General features: G+C 52.7%; 8 protein-coding genes across 8 annotated transcripts in view; 2 read left to right on the top strand and 6 right to left on the bottom strand.

Moving 5' to 3' along the window:
- Window positions 1-64: 64 nt before the first annotated feature.
- On the bottom strand, window positions 65-1,694 carry BU25DRAFT_412142 (uncharacterized protein). The gene is made up of 2 exons (XM_033706729.1): window positions 879-1,694; window positions 65-828 (listed from the first exon to the last, which is right to left on the bottom strand). Exons 1-2 carry the CDS (start codon window positions 1,227-1,229, stop codon window positions 499-501), a joined length of 681 nt encoding a protein of 226 aa, XP_033560078.1. The 5' UTR covers window positions 1,230-1,694; the 3' UTR covers window positions 65-498.
- Window positions 1,695-3,149: 1,455 nt separating this feature from the next.
- On the top strand, window positions 3,150-4,286 carry BU25DRAFT_412143 (fructose-bisphosphate aldolase). Its single transcript, XM_033706730.1, has one exon. It carries the CDS (start codon window positions 3,250-3,252, stop codon window positions 4,132-4,134), a length of 885 nt encoding a protein of 294 aa, XP_033560079.1. The 5' UTR covers window positions 3,150-3,249; the 3' UTR covers window positions 4,135-4,286.
- BU25DRAFT_459854 (uncharacterized protein) lies at window positions 4,197-6,364 on the bottom strand (the record flags this gene model as incomplete). Its single annotated transcript, XM_033710313.1, has 3 exons — window positions 4,197-6,036; window positions 6,089-6,221; window positions 6,274-6,364. 3 exons carry the CDS (start codon window positions 6,362-6,364, stop codon window positions 4,197-4,199), a joined length of 2,064 nt encoding a protein of 687 aa, XP_033560080.1.
- A 1,259-nt stretch (window positions 6,365-7,623) lies between these two features.
- On the top strand, window positions 7,624-8,704 carry BU25DRAFT_432473 (glycoside hydrolase family 43 protein; the record flags this gene model as incomplete). The annotated part of the gene is made up of 3 exons (XM_033708722.1): window positions 7,624-7,780; window positions 7,830-8,428; window positions 8,483-8,704. 3 exons carry the CDS (start codon window positions 7,624-7,626, stop codon window positions 8,702-8,704), a joined length of 978 nt encoding a protein of 325 aa, XP_033560081.1.
- A 155-nt stretch (window positions 8,705-8,859) lies between these two features.
- On the bottom strand, window positions 8,860-9,564 carry BU25DRAFT_105350 (uncharacterized protein). Its single transcript, XM_033700284.1, has one exon. It carries the CDS (start codon window positions 9,473-9,475, stop codon window positions 9,014-9,016), a length of 462 nt encoding a protein of 153 aa, XP_033560082.1. The 5' UTR covers window positions 9,476-9,564; the 3' UTR covers window positions 8,860-9,013.
- Window positions 9,564-12,973, bottom strand: BU25DRAFT_105338 (transcription elongation factor Spt5). The gene is made up of 3 exons (XM_033700283.1): window positions 12,508-12,973; window positions 10,981-12,455; window positions 9,564-10,931 (listed from the first exon to the last, which is right to left on the bottom strand). Exons 1-3 carry the CDS (start codon window positions 12,760-12,762, stop codon window positions 9,653-9,655), a joined length of 3,009 nt encoding a protein of 1,002 aa, XP_033560083.1. The 5' UTR covers window positions 12,763-12,973; the 3' UTR covers window positions 9,564-9,652.
- Window positions 12,974-13,268: 295 nt separating this feature from the next.
- BU25DRAFT_412146 (MFS general substrate transporter) lies at window positions 13,269-15,483 on the bottom strand. The gene is made up of 4 exons (XM_033706731.1): window positions 15,306-15,483; window positions 14,998-15,237; window positions 14,540-14,920; window positions 13,269-14,491 (listed from the first exon to the last, which is right to left on the bottom strand). Exons 2-4 carry the CDS (start codon window positions 15,221-15,223, stop codon window positions 13,461-13,463), a joined length of 1,638 nt encoding a protein of 545 aa, XP_033560084.1. The 5' UTR covers window positions 15,224-15,237; window positions 15,306-15,483; the 3' UTR covers window positions 13,269-13,460.
- Window positions 15,484-16,938: 1,455 nt separating this feature from the next.
- Window positions 16,939-17,553, bottom strand: part of BU25DRAFT_105459 (uncharacterized protein) — a 4,229-nt gene continuing 3,614 nt past the window's right edge. Inside the window, exon 6 of the mRNA XM_033700285.1 lies at window positions 16,939-17,553. This exon is cut by the window's right edge and continues 9 nt beyond it. Within this exon, the coding sequence (XP_033560085.1) occupies window positions 17,293-17,553 (261 nt within the window). The 3' untranslated portion in view covers window positions 16,939-17,292.

Genomic DNA, 17,553 nt, shown 5'->3' on the forward strand with positions numbered 1-17,553 from the left:
TACATGAATCATATAAGTAGGGGTATAGAAAGTGGAAATAACAGAATAGCATTGACAAGGAAGTGAGAAGTGAAATAGGTACAGAGATCTAGAAAGTGCCTCCTGCGAGGATGAAATAAAATGCCAACAGCAATGAACAGAAGATGCAGAGAAACAAAAAAGACCCGAAATCAACAGCTACATGTGCTCAGGCGCCCAGTGAGCGCAGACTGAGCGTCGTGCTTAGTCCATTCTGACTATATCTCAATGTCATATCTTGAGAAACCCATTGCCAGTGCACATAAGCCATGCAAATGCCTGACTACTAAGAAGTGAACAAAAGTGCAGCGTACGTCGAAGAAGAAAGAGAGAGAGAAATGAGAAATTGAAGATCGTCAAAACGCCGAACGGAGAAAACGCCGAGTAATGTCGTGAAGAAGTGCGATGCTTGGGAGTCGTAACGATCGTGGGGTTCAATTGCCGAAATAGGAAATTCTTGTGAAAAAGAGAAATGAACGCTCACTGCTGTTGCACATGCGCGTGGGGGTGCGGGTGTACCAGCTGGTGAGGAGCATACTGTATCGGATGCTGGTGCAGCATGGACTGAATGCTTGGTACCCGCTGCTGCTGAGATGGGTAGCTGCCCGGGTACTGAAGTTGTGTGGTCTGGTAGTGAGATGCCGCGGCAACCGGCATTGCCATCTCTGTGTGGTGGTCGTCTGATTCTTCATCGAAGTCAGAAACGCCTATCGCGCTGTCCTCGTGGTCGTGGTAAGTACCCTGAAAGCCCTGCTTCTTCATTGCTGACCTAGCAGCCTGCGATAGGTTCTTGATGCCCTTCTCCATGCACTGAAAGTTGGATCAGTAGGTTACACTGAGCTCTCGATATCAAAACTTACCTTGGTCTCGACCAACTGCCACTTTTCGCCGACCCGAGCAGCAAGGAGGCTCCACATCTCTCGTCGAACCTCCATGTATGCCTGTGCTAGAACGTCTAGCTTGACACCATCCCATTGCTCAGCGTTCATTCTTTCCATCAACCGCTCGTGACGTTTGCGGCAAGCATTTGGCGACTTGTTTGGGAAGTGCTTTGGAGCGATCTGGTTCCAGTTGAGGCCTTGGGTCCTGGCCTGGATAAGGGCCTCGTCGTCTTGCGCAGACCATGATGAGCTTCGTGTGCTTCCACCTGCTGCTGATGCAGTAGAGATGGAGCTGCGGTGTGCGATCGGGGCCTTCTCAATCTTAGGCATGTTGATTGTGGAGTATGAGATAGTAGAGGAGAGACAACAGTTGATATGTTGACTAAAGGGAATACAAAAACTGGTAGACAGAAGCGACCGAGAGATGTATTATGATTATGGTAGAGTAGGAGTCGGTCAACGAGAGTGATAGAGTAGGAACGAGAGGTAGGAAATATCCTGACAATATGAAAAACGAACTTATTTTCGTACCTTGACCTTTGGGATTCTGAAGTTCGGACCAAGGTCAAGGCCGTGTGCTTTATACAAAGCCCAACTTTGAGCCGCAGAGGGTACTCACATCACACTGAAGACCAATGGGCCGCTCGGAGAATTTTTGAAACCAGGATGTGTTTCTGTAATCGCCGGATCGATCCCTTGTTTACTGAAAGAGGTGTGCACAACTAAGCAATGACCACTCGGCCGCGTCTCCAAGCGCTGTCAGAAAGGGCAAGTAGGTCACCAAGCTGGCCGATCAACGTTGGAACAAGGGTGTGGTGCCAGTAACAGAAGCGCCTATTTAAGAGCCGTTCCTGAGGCTCTTGATGCGGCTGTGTCTAAGAATAACCATCTGCCGACCAGAGGGGAGTGGTGTGGAGGTAGGGCGGCGGCTCCCTTGTAGGTAAGCGCGCAGTTCTCGACGCTGATACGCCAGACCTATGGGGCCAAAATAGAGATCTTGGCGAACCACACCAAACGTCTGCTACAAAATGCGATAGGTTGCTGTAGTCATCAATACTTCGCAGGGCTGAGCCCTCCAGGACCTGCATCTGCACAGCGGCCCGCGAAAGTGGGAACACCACGTTGACGATGCCGAGCAACTTCCCAGTAACTCAGACAACACAGAGGATGTGGAAAGAAGCAAATAGCAAGCACATTCAGGGCAACTGTGATGGTGATCGCGCGACGCGTTGCTAAGCGCGCGATATGGTGATGGGCGATTCGAGTGTTTGTTTCATGAAACAAGATCGCAGCGGCTGTCACCCAGAGAAGATGGCCGCAAGCGCCAGGCCCATCTGCAGCACGTGCTTGTCCCCACTACATGCACGAACCGCAGTTCTTTCTTCTCTGCCGGACCGTTGCTGTGCCTCCAACATACAGTACAGAATGCAGCTACTACCTCACCAGTACTTCAAAACTCCTCGAGACGCTGCTGTGAACAAAGACAGCAATGATACACACTGTGTAACCGCCAGTAATCGAGGGCCGCATGTGCTTGAACAGTTCAGCCTTCCCCAAACCCAAGGCCAAAATTGACGAGACATTGTCATGTCAAATTCAGAATACTCGGCCCACGTAGTCGGCGTTACACAAGGCTGTCAATCGTAGCCTTCTTGCAGCTATTCTCTCCTGCACAGCCTCAACGACGGCTACCGAGCCTATCTTCGCAGAAGTAGATGGAACAACTGCATGCTAAATGTACTTCCCACGAGGGAAGTCTTACACATACACTCGTACTAACCGCAGGAAAGACAGTCTAGAGTCCTCGCTGTCTTGAGGCTGTAGCAGCCTTGCTCTCCACCAGAGCAGCTACCCCGCAAATGCAACTCAAGGTTGCTAAAATTGAACTCCAGACTCAACACTACAACGCGTCTTGGATCAAAGTAAATGGTCACGCGCCTCAATCAGTAGTAAAAAATGTCTCTCATCCGACAATTTTGCGGTTGAGTCCACCAGTCGATACCTTCAAAAGCCGCAGCGGCCGCGGAGGAGCTCCGCAACGGCCTCAAAAGCCGACTATTATTGGCGACTGCCACCACAGCCAGTCGTATTAGACGTAAAGAGATTAGCCGGCAGCTAACCCGAAGCCCGCATCGAGCTCGGTCATCTCGCCGTTGGAGGAAGAGCATACGCCGAACATCACGCTAGTCGGTGCCTCGGAAATCGGAACATGAGGGGGAATGGCATTTCCAAGGTTACATCACCCTTCAGCTGCCACTCTCAAGTGTTGAGTCTGGAATTTTACTCGTAACTCCAAGTTTCTTCTTCCCGTCAATACAACGTATCCTTTTGCAAAACCTCGTCTTTCGCTATGCCCCCCGATCTTTCTCAGAACAAGGCCGTTAGGCTGGTCAAACATGCTGCCGACAATCACTACGCTATATGCGCGACTTGTTGTTACAACGTTGAGGGAATCCTGGCTTCAGTAAGAGCCGCAGAGGCAAAGCGATCGCCTTTGATTATACAACTTTTCCCATGGGCGGTCCAGTACGCCAATGGTATTCTTGTCCATGCGGCACGCGAAGCCGCCGACAACGCCAGCGTCCCAGTTGCACTGCACATGGACCACGCGCAAACACCAGAAATGGTAAAGAGAGCGGCGGACTTCGAGAGAGGGTTCGACGGCATTATGGTCGACATGTCCCACTACGACGACAACCTTGAGAAGACAGCAGAACTTGTCAAGTACTGCAATGAGCGCGGAATCATCACCGAGGCGGAACCTGGGCGAATTGATGGTGGAGAGGACGGTGTGGGGGACCTCTCAGATCTGGGGTTGGAGGCGATCCTCACCACACCGGAGCAGGCCGAGGAGTTCGTCGCTACAGGGATAAATTGGCTGGCTCCCGCTTTCGGCAACGTACACGGTAACTACGGGCCGAAGGGGCCACAACTGGACTACGAGCGCCTGAAGCGCGTACATAAGAAGGTTGGTGACCGTGTCAGCCTGGTGCTGCATGGTGCTGGCGCAGAGTGGTTCCAAGAGAAGCTGCTGAGGGATTGCATCGACTGCGGTGTCGCGAAAATGAACATCAACGATGCGTTCAACAACGATTTCACAAAGGTCATGCAAGGGCAAGCAGGCAAGACACCGATCACCGGGCTGATCGAGAAGGCGACCGACGCAATGCAGAAGAGCATTGAGCAGTACATGGACTGGATGGGCTCGTCAGGAATGGCAGACAAGATTCAATAGAGCTAGAGGAAGGAATAGAAGGATCCGTTCATATATACATTTGTATCATCAAGCGAAGGGTATCAGAAGTTTTCTCTCTGCCAAAAGTCAAGATCAGTGGAAGCCACTTGACCAAGAAATGCTTCATCCATCCCAAAGCCATACGATCCAATCAAATCATACATGTTATATGCATTTGCCATGTCTCCATGGCCAAAATCAACAGCTGAAACTCCATTAGGCTGATTGGGATCGTAGTGCCCGTTGGCGTGTTGCCCTTGCGGTACATTGTACGCAGGGAAGGTATGGTCGACCGAGCTCGAAGGTGTGCCCATCATGTCAAGCTGCTTGAGGAGAAGATTGATTCCGTGCACGATGTGCCTCGTAAGGTGCTTCTCGCTCAGGTTCTCGGCAACCTTGGCGAGGAAAGTTGCTGACCTCCTAGCAAGGGACACCACCTGAGCGGTGTTAAAGTTGAGACCGAGACCTATCGGTTCGCCTGCTGACTCCGGTGACCGAACCTGGGCAGCACTTCCCCAGGTCTTTGCCATCTTGAGTAGGAATGTGGCGCAGAACGCAATCATGGTGTGCGTGAAAATAGGCACTGCAGACATTGCTCTCCGGAGGTCCGGCTCCTCGAAAATGAGTGTGAGTGTGCTAGTTGCCGCGGTGATAGCAATGTTAGCGGCTTCGCGGCGGTCGTAGGAAAGCGTCTCCGACGTGACGGCGCTTGGTGGTGGCAGTCCGCGCAGTGCTAGGGAGTTCAATTGGAAGCGAGCAAAGTGGTAGTAGAGAACAACGCCCTTCGACGGATATGATCCAATGGTTGGGCTGTCGACCGACCTCGCTTGCCATGCTAGCCTCCACTGCTCAATAGCAAAGTTGAACATGCGCAGTCGTTGGAAGTCAGGTTCGGTGAGTGGTTGCTCCGGATCACTTCCGTACGCGATGTACGCTTCTGTAAGGATCTTGAACAAAGTGACTTGCGCACTTAACCTAATATCACCTGGCTTGGTCTCAGGGCTATCGAGGAACTGCTCGATGTTCTTGATCGCGATGTCTTCATGGATGATGGGTGGCCGTCCATAGGCAATACTGAGCTGGTGCTCGCAGACATATAGCACATACCAGAGACGGACCTTATCTCGATGGTCTTCGTGGCCTCTCATAAGCTTGTTGAATGATTGATGTAAATTCATCTCGGTAGCGTTTCGAACAGCTGCACCCGAGAGCTTCCAGCTGAGATTGGATAGATAGAAAGCTGCAAGCAGCAGTGCACGGATGTCATCCACGCTCTGAACTCGTGACAGGCAGGCGCTATAAGCGCCAGAAACGAAGACGCCGTAGCATTTCTCCAGCGCATCATCGCGACCTGGTGTGTGTAGCGCTGCTATTGTAAGCACAACAGCTGTGAGCAACGAGGATCGCGTGCGAACAGCGTCCAGAGAGTCGTAAGGGCACAGTACACCGCCCCACAGGTAGAGTCGAAGGCCCTGGAAGTAATGCCTGAAAAGATCTTCGGCTTCCGGTAATGACACGACGCCCTGAGCGATAAAATCTTCGAGTTCTGGGTTCTGACCAGGTCTGAGTTTGACGTTGCTGCGAAGATTGCGAATCCGTGTAAGGTCGTACAGGCTGCGCATTGGCGCTGTTACAAGGTCTGCATCTTCAACTGAATCGCGCTCCACGGAGTTCTCCCTCGTCATGTCCATGGCGATCGGTGGCACAACCATAGCAGTGCCATTTTCGTTACCAGTGTGGCCAGGACTGGCTTTCACGGTAATTTCCGATTGCCTCCGGGATTCTGGTGATGTTACTGGAAGATCCTTGATCCTGTCAAGATCCGGGAGTCTATTGTGTCGTAGAAGTGTCTGAACTGCAGAGCGCAATTGCGCTATCTCTACAGCTGCATTTGCTTTCCACCTGTGGCGGTCAGAATACTTGAGCTGAACGTTACACAGCACGTGCGACTCACGAGGCATCTTCGTCCAGAAGTCGCTGGTTCATGTTGTAAGGCACACATTCCGTGCCACTGCGCAGGCATTTGGCACATTTGGACTCTCCATCTACTGGGTCGCATTTGATCTTGTGTCTCTTGCATTCGGCGCCTATTGTACAGTTAGTATGATACCTGGGTGTCGATGCCGGACGACCGCTTACAGGCTCGGATCCTGGGCGTGCGCTGGGGGTTAGGACGTTTCCCATCCTCATGATCTATGTCCTCACTCGGTCGCTTCTGGGGTTGCGACATCTCTGAGCCATCAGGCATTGATAACAGCAAACGTTACAGATCGTCAGGGGGGTTGGAAAACACCGCAGGTACAGAGTGACCGCAGGTACAGAGTGGAGTCGTGGACAGATGCCATGTGACTGTCAAAGAAAGCGCCGCCAATGAGGAGATTGCGACAGCAGGGGTCTCTCCGCACTTTGCCTAGACCCTTGCTGAGTCGTGGATGCGGGGATTAGCTCATATTTCAAGTCGAGCCGCGCCTTTCAACTGTTCCGAAACTCTTCAGCGTTCCTCTTGTCCACCATCAACATCGCCATGCCTGTATTCAATGTCCATTATCAGCATATGCCACAACCTCAACTCTTACCGCAGATTATGTCTGCCCTTCACAAGGAATTTCACGTGCAATACCACAGTACTGCACGCACAGATAACCATACTACCACCGGAGCGTCCAGGTGCCCGAAGTGAAATTCTATACATAGGCGTCGAATACGACATCTAACGAACGGTGACATCCCCCCCTTATATGTATGCTGTATGGGCATTGCCGAGAACCTCAAGATGCTCTCTTCCGACGTCGCCCGGTCGTCTGCAGTTGTTCTCACCCGTTGTTCCCAGTCATCGTTCGCGAACTCCCGCATTTTGGTGCATCTCCCGCAACATGGCCAAGGAACTTCATGATGCAGGTCCGTGGCCAAGTAGGTTAGCTTTCCCTAGCTTTCCACCAACCCTCACGCGAGCTTCGAAACATGCCAACCCATCTAGCAGCACTCCACAGACAAGCCACTGCCGCTGTCGCCTTTCGAGCCAAGGCGTCTAGCTACCATCGAAAATCTTGCCGCAGTCGGCAGTTATATGTACACCCCGCATCTTGTTTAACATCCGGAGCATTAATGCAGCGCTAATAGAAACCTTAATTTAGTTGGATCCTCCCCGGGACCTTGGTCGTGCATTTCCACCACTCAATGACCCGCGTGGAGATCATGGGTTTCTGTTTGACCATGTGTACGACGTCCTTGATATACGGACTCCACCATGCCATCAATCTAAGGCCGCGTAGCCGTCAGACCAGCCTCGTCTTCGGCGAATACGCCGCGCAAGATGTTCAGCCCTTGATATTCTCTAGCTTGTTTGAAAGCAAGGGAGGAAGTACATAACGTTGTAACAATATCTCAGTCTTCACCAGGTCACTCTATGAACATACTCCATTTCCTGTGGACCACTTTCCTAGAATTACCATCTTTCACCGAGCCTAGTCCTCACACATTTTTTCCAAGATGAAGTCTGTTCTAGCTGTTTCCACAGTGCTCTCCGTTCTCTCTGAAGTAGTAGATGCCTACGCCAACCCCCTATCATGTAGCGGTACATGCACCAACGCCCACGATCCATCACTCGTCCGCCGCGACGATGGTACCTATTTCCGCTTCAGCACGGGCAAGTTCCTCCTCAACATGCATCGTAACGCCAACTAATGATATTTTAGGTGGCAAAGTAGCAGTCCACACCGCACCCTCGATCCAAGGCCCATGGACCTACAAAGGCGCCGCCCTCCCCAACGGCTCCAAAATCAACAAAGCCGGTAACCAAGACCTCTGGGCCCCCGACGTGACCAAAGTCGGCTCAACCTACTATCTCTACTACTCTGTCTCCTCCTTCGGCAGCCAGGACTCCGCCGTCGGCGTAGCAACCTCCACAACCATGGACGTAGGCTCCTGGACCGACTTGGGCAGCACTGGCGTTGAGTCCGTAGCGGGCAGCAATTTCAACGCGATTGACGGCAACCTACAGTCTGCGAACGGGAAGCTGTATATGAACTTCGGTTCGTTTTGGAGTGATCTGTTCCAGATCGAGATGACTGCCACGCCGACTAAGGTCGCGAAGGCAGTCACGTCAGCGACGCAGATCGCGTTTGTGCCGACGTCACCGCAGGCGCAGGAGGCAGCGTTCGGGTACAAGTACGGGAGCTACTACTACCTGTTCTTCAGCGTGGGGAGCTGCTGTGGGTATGATTCGAGCCGGCCTGCTGCCGGAAAGGAGTACAAGATTCAGGCTTGTCGGTCGAGCTCTGTTTCTGGGCCATTTGTAAGTCTATCGATGATACTTGGAAACATGAGGGCTATACTGATTGTTGTGTAGGTCGACAAGAGCGGCAAGTCCTGCCTCCAGGGTGGTGGTACGACTGTTCTCGAGTCTCACGACTGGGTCTACGGACCTGGTGGCCAGGGCGTCATCAGTGATCCTTCGCTTGGTCCAGTTCTGTACTACCACTACGTTGACACACGCATCGGGTATGCAGATGGCCAGAAGCAGTTTGGTGTTAACAAACTTGACTTTTCGAGCGGTTGGCCGGTGGTGTGAGCCTTGGGGCTACTCAGGGCGCTCCTCACTTTGAGATGTCACATGACTCTTCTTCCTGTATATACTTTGACCTCTTCAACAACACTTCAGTACTTGACACACAGTACATTGCACGAAAAACGTGTGCTTAGCGCCTCAACATTTTGTCAAAGAACACTTTCTCTGTCCTCTAACCTTTCCAAAACCCAGCGCTGCAACCAGTGAAATCGTCTCAAAAAGAATGAGCGGATCCTCATGTCGTAAGCAGGCAATTTAAGCCGCAATACCTCCGCTGCAGCAGCACTTCCCTAGCCAAATTCTCTCCCCGTCTTAGATGCTGAAAGAAACCTCGCCCTCCTGGATACCCGCAAGTCTCGCTATTCTACAATACAAGACAACTTTGACATCCTGCCGCCTGGACACCTTGACCGATCTGCCAATATCCCCCCTTGGCTTCACGAGGTATGATAAACAAATCAGTTCACTTATGTCCAGCTGGTAGTAGACCTTTGCTTTGGCTTCGGTCGTGAAGTCTTCCGGGTTTGTAGGGAGTGTCTTGCCACCTGACCGTGCTTCTTGACGTAAGCGTTCTATGCTTCTTTTCGCACCCTTGGTTTTGTGAGTCGATCGTTCATGGCGACCATATGGGTCGAATATGAGGGTTAGGAGTTGTCTAGGCTGGCTAGGCACCATCCGTGGACCTGCAAGAGCATCCGTGCTAATGATTTGCAGGAAGTCGCTACTGCAATACATGCGAGAGCGCCACAAGCACGGCACGAAGAGAGTGCACATGGAGCAAGAACAGCAATAATGAACTCTCCATTGATATCCTATTTTGGAACTCCAGCAATGCAAATATCAAATAGGACCGAAGAGCGATCTGTGTAAGACAATTGGCAGATAGCCTGCTAAGCTCCTCGCAAACAGCCTCGTGCGGACAAAGCTTCTATTATATAATTTCGATGACATTCAATGGTACACAGGATCCTCGCCGCTCGGTGCAGGTGTCGATATATCCCATGCTCCTGGCGTCGGTGCAGCCGCCGGTGTGACGCCATAGCGGTCTCCTGGTGTAGGTGCAGAGTAGTTGCCTGGCGTAGGAGCGTCCATGGGACCGCCAGGTGTAGGTGCAGAGTAGGCACCATAACCACCAGGTGTCGGCGCCGCATATGCACCTGGTGTAGGAGCATTGTAAGCTCCAGGGGTGGGTGCAGAGAGGTTCGACTTGGACGCTGTGTTGCCGGATCCAGAGCCTCCCCAACCAGGCGTACGACCGCCAGAGTTGAACCCTCCATAGGCGGTACGGTTGCCATCGTTACCGCCGTATGCCGTGCCTCCACCATACGATGTCGCGCCTCCATACGAAGTAGCGCCACCATATGCTGTTGCTCCGCCATAAGCTGTACGGCCTCCATCACCGCCGCCATAAGCTGTGCGTCCGCCATCACCCCCCCAGCCAGGAGTGCGACCACCGCCGCCTCCTCCCCAACCTGGTGTACGACCGCCAGCAGCACCACCGCCACCCCAGCCAGGCGTTCGGCCACCGCCGTTGCCCCAGGCTGGTGTGCGTCCACTGCCACTGTTATAGCTTGGTGTAGAGCCAGAGTAGCCTCCGCGCGAGCGATCTGGAAACTTACCACCGCCGATAGGCATGCTGTTTCCGGTGATCGGGTCCTTGATAGATAGAAGCTCTTTCTTGACAGACACCTGCTTGTTCTTGGTGTGCAACTCGATCCGTGCTTCGTCATTCATAGTGTCTTTTACAATGCCGAGAAGTCCCTTGTATGCGCCCTTGCGGATGATGACTGTCTTGCCAATCAGCTTGTCACGGCCGAAGCTTCGAGGAGGAGGCATAGGGCCGGAGTTGCCATTTGCACCAGCATTCAGGGCTGGGTTCAGGCCGCTGAGATCTTGTGTTTGGGCTCGTCCGCTCTTGGCGGCCATAGTAAGGACGCTTGTGCTGCGGACGACGAAGATACCCTGGTTCTCGACCAATTCGCGGTTCTGAACGAAAAGTATACCCCTGTGGATGTAAAGGACCTTGCCTTGTCGGTTTTCGCCGCCGTATTCCTTGACGTTGTCGTCGTGTCGAATCTCGGATCCATCGCGGTCCGTAGCCACGGCGTTTCGATTTCTGCCTGCGACCTGAGAAACTTGTGTATGGAGGAGTGTGCGCACGTCGCCCTGCTGATCCACAACCTTCAGGACCTCGCGATCGACTCGTACAACGCAACCGATGGTTGAGGCACTGCAGCTGAGTTAGCATATGAATAACGCGTACTGCGACCCTCACTTACTCAATTTGCACAAGGTCGTAAAGATCGAAGTTGGAGTCGGCGCCCACGGTCGCAGAATCGGCAGCACGCTTCAAGTCCTTGCTAAAGACTGTGATTTCCTGCTGTGTCGAATCGCAAAGCAGGGTGATCTTGTCGTCCCTGATCTTGGTGACAAGACCGACTTCGTCGACGTACTTGCTACCTCCAATGACTTTGACGTGATCACCCTCGCGGAACAGCTTTCGCAACGTCTTGACAGGCGCATCAATCTTGCGGCCTTTAAGCTCGCCCTCGCTAACTCGCAGCGTGACAATCTCGCCAGTGACTGTGACAGTAGTACCGCGAATCCCCCTCTGTTCACCGGTGTAAATCTCAACGTTGTCTCCGGAGGCGAAAGCAGCACCGGTCTCGGCGGCCTTCTGCGCAGCTTGAACAGCGATGAGGTCCAGTGTCTCCGTGCCGTCAGCGTTTTGTGTGGAGAAGTATTGCAACTCCTCCATCTTTGGATTGACGCGCTCAGCAGAGACCCAGTTGACCTTGACTTCCTTGACCAAGAAACCGCCAACATAATCTTCGCCCTTGTATGTGTACTGCCTTTGCGCTCCAGAACCAGCCATGGTGAGATGCTTCATGTGTCTCTTCTTTGCGTCGGCTTCGCTGAACAGCTTCTGTGGTGGGCGCTCGACTTTCGGTCCAAAGAATCCACGTTTCCGCTTGTTGTCGACAGCCGCGTTGGTGTCTTCGTTCAGACCGTAATCGAGACGAGGAACAACCTGCACAATGCAGTCCAGACCATTACCGGAAACCTCAACAACCTTCGCCAGATCACCCTTGTAGGTCGGTGGCCGGATCATGCGCACAAACTTTCCAACTTCCAGCGGTGGTCTCCTCTTCTTGCGGAGCAGATCTGGGCGCTCTTTCACATCGATCGAGAGCATCTCACCACTCATGAAAACGTTCGAGATACCCTCAATGATCTCCAACATATCCTGCTTTGCATCGGCTTCCACGTAAAGGTATCCAGACTGCGGACCGTTTGGACCACGCTCAAAGGCCGAGTAAACCTTGACGGGCTGCTTGGCACGCATCTTCTCGTCGATGCGCCTCTGGATGCTCATGATAATTTCGCGCTCCTTCGTAGGCCGACATTTGACACTCCAGATCGAAGGATCGTTGACGGTTGGAAGAGCCAAGGGTACAGCTCCAGTTGCGCCTCGACGGGCGCTCTGCATTTCCCTGCGGCGGTACTTCTCATCGAACTCCTTCGCAAGCTCTTCAACATCCTTCTGTGCGTTCACTTCGCGGCGCATGTCAAGCTCACGGTGGTGGCGGTCGTCGAGGTCGGCGTTCGTGGTTTCGAGGAGGTCGTCAGGGTGTACTTCGTCCTGGATATCGTCGTCGCCCTCGTCTTCCTCTTCTTCTTCCTCATCGACTTCGGCTTCGACATCAATAAACATGTTGCGCTTGGCCTTCTTCCTCCGCTTTGCGGGCCGTGTCTGCCTTGGGTCAGTGTGTACTCACAGCTTGTTCGGTGCCAGTCTAACATACCACGATGTCGTCCTCGTCCTCATCCTCTTCTTCATCCTCTTCATCGTCATCGTCGTTTCCCTCGCCGCCCTCCTCATCGTCATCATCATTGTTGCCTCCCTGAGCCGCATCGTCGTCGTCGTCGTCGTCGTCGTCTGTGACAGCTGGCCGGCGCACAGGCGCGCTGTTCGTAGGTACGTCATCCTCGTCGATCTCGGCTTGGGGATTGAATGGCTCATCATCAGAGCCAGAGTCGCGGTCGTCATAGCTGGACATGATGCTGTTGATGTAACAGGTGAGAGCGGCGCACTGGAGTCGAAGAAAGCTGGCGCTGGCAGCTCCTTATAAGGTCCGATAAACGGCTATGCGCAGGAGCTCTTGGCGTCTGCCTGCACAATGGAGGACTGTAGCTGGACACAAGAGACGGAGTGGGTAAAATAGGAGAGTTAGGGTGTCCAAGGACAGTGTCTTGAGACTTTGTTTGAGGTGTGAACAAGGTGAGACCGTTGGAAGGCGCGCTAGTGGAACACTTAGCGTCACCCGTGCGCACCAGCCACATGAGGCGCCTCACCTTCCCGATCTTTCTCCATCATCAGCATATTCTTGTCGCTCGCCGTCCTCAATTGTAACAATTCATCACAACAAGCTTGTTCTTGAATACTCAGCAGTATGTAACAAGCGCTGATGAGGTCACCGGCTGTAACGCGTGTGACTGGAAGACTGCGCCGAGGTCACGAACGAAGGGCACGGTATCAGAGCATCTCAAGTGGACTCATCTACTACGGAGAGAAGTATCAAGCATTACAAATCACTCTTTCCCATTATTGAAGGTGCCTACCAAGTCCAAAACGCCGATATTCATGGGTATCATGATCCATATCCACGTGCAGTTGCACTCGTATATGCCAGCAAGGTATTGTCACAAACTTTCCTTTGAGGTTAGACTGCCTGCCGGTGAGCTTACCAGCAACGTTCTATACTGGCGAATATGGCTGAGCCTGTGCTGGTGTTGTTGTATTGGTCTCAAGAGAAACTAAGCTGGCACGTCCGTGTCGCTGCTGCAATTTGAAGTCCTCGTTCTTCTGGCGCTCCTCCTCGACCTCTGCGGCATACTTGCTCCTGGCGCGAATCTTAGGTCCTGAGCGGTAGATCCAAAAGATTGGGATAATGACGAGAACAGAGAGTCCAAAGAGAAGCCACGTCGCGTTCTGGTTGCCGAGCTTGTGGTACATGGGACCGGTGTAGAAAGAGCAGATACCAGCAAGGACATCGCGCGAGAAACCGTTGCCTCCAGTGGCAGATGCTGAGTACTTGCCGCCGTATGCAGCGACCATGTAGTCGATGGTAGCAAAATAGATCGCCATGTTGGCCCAGCCGATAAGGACTGCGAAGATAAGCGGTGCGATCCATGGGAGTGGAGGTCCTGTGACGGTGAAAGCGGAGCCGAAAAGACCAATAGCAAGGAGGGGGGCGATGTACAGCAGGGCCCACAAACGAGTCTCTGGGCTCAGTACCTTACCAGCCGTACGCTTCAGATTGTCTTTACGAATGACAGCAACGTATGAGAACCCGGCAGCCCAGTAGCCAATGAAGAGAGCAGTCAAGGCAAAGCCGAGTTGGCTTGGAGTGAAGTCCCAACCTCCTGGACCGAAGACATATGCGTAGGACTCGAGAAAGCTGAAGATGAGAGCATCAGCGAATCCAGAGAGAAGCGACAGGAAGAGAACAATGGGCTCCGTGGCCAGCATCTTGTAAGGGCGGCCCATGAGCGCAGCGGCGTTTCTCCAATTGAACTTATCGTCCTCGGTAGGGCCACGAAGGTTGCAATCACCAGCGGCTTTGCGCATTTTCTTCGCTTTTCTGTTGAGCATGACCGTGGAGCGGGTTTCCGGAACGAAGAAAAAGTGGATGGCCTGGACCGTCACACCGAGGATGAGTTGGATCCAGAAGTTCCATCGCCAATTGAGGTATTGCTCAATTGAGCCACCAGCAATTCCACCGATAACTGTATCAAGTTAGCAAGCAAACTTTATGTAAGGGCAAAAACACTTACCGGAACCAAGACAAGACCACAAGGAAGCCCAAAGCACAGCAAACTGCTGTTCCTCAGGTTCGAACATGTCAGCCACCATACCAAGCGTGACCGAGCCACCAGCAGAGCAGACACCACCAAGAATACGAGCCGCGAGTACCATGTTCCAAGATGTGCTGGCCCCCCCGAGGATCTGCCAGATGTTGACAGAACCAAGCGAAAGCTGCATGACGATCCAGCGGCCAAACTCTTCTGACCACGGCGCCCACAACTCGCACCCAATACCATATGGAATTAGGAACCAAGCCAGACCCGCTCTGGCATTGGTAAAGTGGTTATCGCCCAGGTTGTAGTGCTCGTTGAGCGGGGCAATGGCGTTTGAGTATACGGCCACGTTGAAGTCTGTATTATCTTCGTGTTAGCAACCGACATAATGAGAACAATTGTTCGAAGCTGGAACGGCGAAAGGAGCAACTTACTCATGCTTGTTTGGCACAACGCAACGACCGTAAGGATCCACCACTTACGCTTCGTTGAGAAAGCGTACGCCGTGTCCTTGAGGTTGGTAACCTCGCTCAATCTGGTGATGCCGTCATCACCAACGAGACCTTCCTTTCGCTCGACTGCTGGTGCAGCCGAGGCGTCGCTGCCAAGATCGGACCTAGGCTGCCCGACGCGAGCTTCTTCTTTCTCTGTATTCTCCATGTATGTGTGGAGAGCTCTGTGGGTATCAGCACAGTACTCAAGTAGGAGATCCTCAGCGCGGTGAGGGTTACCGAGCACTTACTGTAAGTCGAGTTTGAAGTCTACAATGTACTTCAAGAGTTGTATGTCTATCAAGATTTATCTGTCTGTGGGGATAAATCTGGAGAAGAGGGATTCGCAGAGCTTATAAGTGCCCGTGTAAGTCTCGTGGAATATTGGAACTAGACATGACGAGGTGGTGGATTCTGCATAAGAGTTGAACCAAAATCTTGCACGCCAATGGCACGATGAGCATTTGCTTCCTTAACCAACCAAGCAACAAAACACGTCAGTCATCCAAACCAACTTCGAAAACACGCTTATCCTGCTGCCCTTGATCACATGCACAGGCTCACCTGACTTACAGACCCTTACAAGCATCTCGACCTTCCACGGATTTAACCTTGACGCACAGAGGATATTTGGGGCCAATAATGACACGGAGCCTCAAGTTCTCATTAAGTGGTAGCGATGACGACCTAGCGGATCACTACAACGATCGCTCGCAACGGCCCGCACAGAAACCAAATAATACACGTCAAAAACCCCGCAACTCCATGCCCACTCCCCTCATAGTAGCCATGGATGGTCTGCTTCTGTAGTGTAAGCAAGTCCAGAACCTCAGGCCAATGTGACTTACTCAACATGGCAACGCACTACTTTCGAGCCGCACATCATGACGTATACGTTGCCTTTCCATTCTTAAGTCACCCCAATCTAATCGTGACTACCTCCGCGCGGTTCAATACAGACATCAGAACAGCTTGCCCGGAAATTTCTACGCACTTTGCCCATTCTCGTCCACCAGCCAATCGCCCTCACCCGGCTCACCCAGACCCTCTCATCATGGTTCCAGTCCCACTGCTCCTGACCCCCAGGCCTCAGCGGCGTCCAGTGCTTACTCTTATACTCGCTTTTCAAGTGCTCAAATGCTCTTCCAGCTCATCTCTAAGCTTCTTAGGTGCCGCAGTTGTCTCTCATGATAGAGTGTGATCAAAGACCAAGTCGATGTTTTCAGAGAAGTGCTCATCGTGTCGCGGATACTTTGGGTCCAGTTAGAAGTCCACTACCTGGGTCCTATTCACGCTTTCGAAACTGTCAGGCTTCTAAAGAGTTGGCAGAGACTTCGCTGCAGGTCGTTCAGGTAGTTCACCAATTCGATTATGGCTTTAGTCTTTCCTTAAGCAGCCTTGACACTGCCTCATGATCCGCTTCTCTAGCCAATAAAAGCTGTATTATCACCTCGTTTTCCCTCCGAGCCGCCAAGTGCAACATTGTCTCTTCACGATTGTCCTTCGCGTTGACGTCTGCTCCTTTGTTCATAAGCAGTCGCACTGCCGCCTCGTTCCTTTCCCAAATTGCCCGATATAGGACCGTCCTACCATACTTGTCCCTCGCCTCGAGGTTTGCTTTCCTAGCTACTAGCAGTTGTAGCACCGCCTCGTTCCCTTCTTGAATTGCCAAGTGCAACGCCGTCTTTTCATTGTTGTCTTTGGCTTCAAGGTTCGCTCCTCTGCTCACTAGCAGCTGCACGGCCGTCTGAATTCGCTTCCAAGCCGCCCAATGTAGCGCCGTCTTCCCATGCTTATCCTTGACCTCGAGATTCGCTCCTCTGTTTATCAGCAGCTGCACTGCCGCTTGTTTCCCTTGCTCAGCTGTTAAGTGCAGCGCCGTCTTCCCATACTTGTCCGCAGCCTCAAGATCCGCTTCTCTAGCCAGCAGAAGCTACGTTATACTCTCGCTCCCTTCTTGAGTTGTCGAGTGCAACAGCGTCTTCTCATTATTGCCCTTCGCGTGAACATTTGCTCCTCTATGCGTTGACGGTCGCACCGATGCTTCGTTGCTTTCCCGAATCGCTAGATTAGGCTTCTGCGAGCGCCACCTGGTTAATGTTGCAGTAGAAGACTCAGTGTCAGGATGGTCAGGCCCGAGCACTCGTGCCCGCGCTTGAACGCACGCTTCCATCAGCGACATAGCGTCCTGTTTGCGACCTTGCGACCTGACGGTGAACGCGAGGTTGGCCATTGCGATCAGCGTGTCTGAATGGTCATCTCCAAACACACTCTTCCTTGCCTCCATGACCCGTGTTCCAAGGTCTCGGCGTCCGCAAACCGCCCTTGACTCCATAGCACCGACCCAAGGTTGCTGACGCTAGTGAGCGTGTCGGGGTGCTCAGGCCCAAGCACATTCTCTCTTCCTTCTAGTGCTTGTCGATGCATCGCTTCTGCCTCCTCGTACTTGCCCTGCCTCGACAGCACCGACCCAAGCTTGCTGACGCTGGTGAGCGTGTC

Source organism: Macroventuria anomochaeta (assembly GCF_010093625.1).
Source record: "Macroventuria anomochaeta strain CBS 525.71 unplaced genomic scaffold BU25scaffold_23, whole genome shotgun sequence".
Classification (NCBI taxonomy): Eukaryota; Fungi; Ascomycota; class Dothideomycetes; order Pleosporales; family Didymellaceae; genus Macroventuria; species Macroventuria anomochaeta.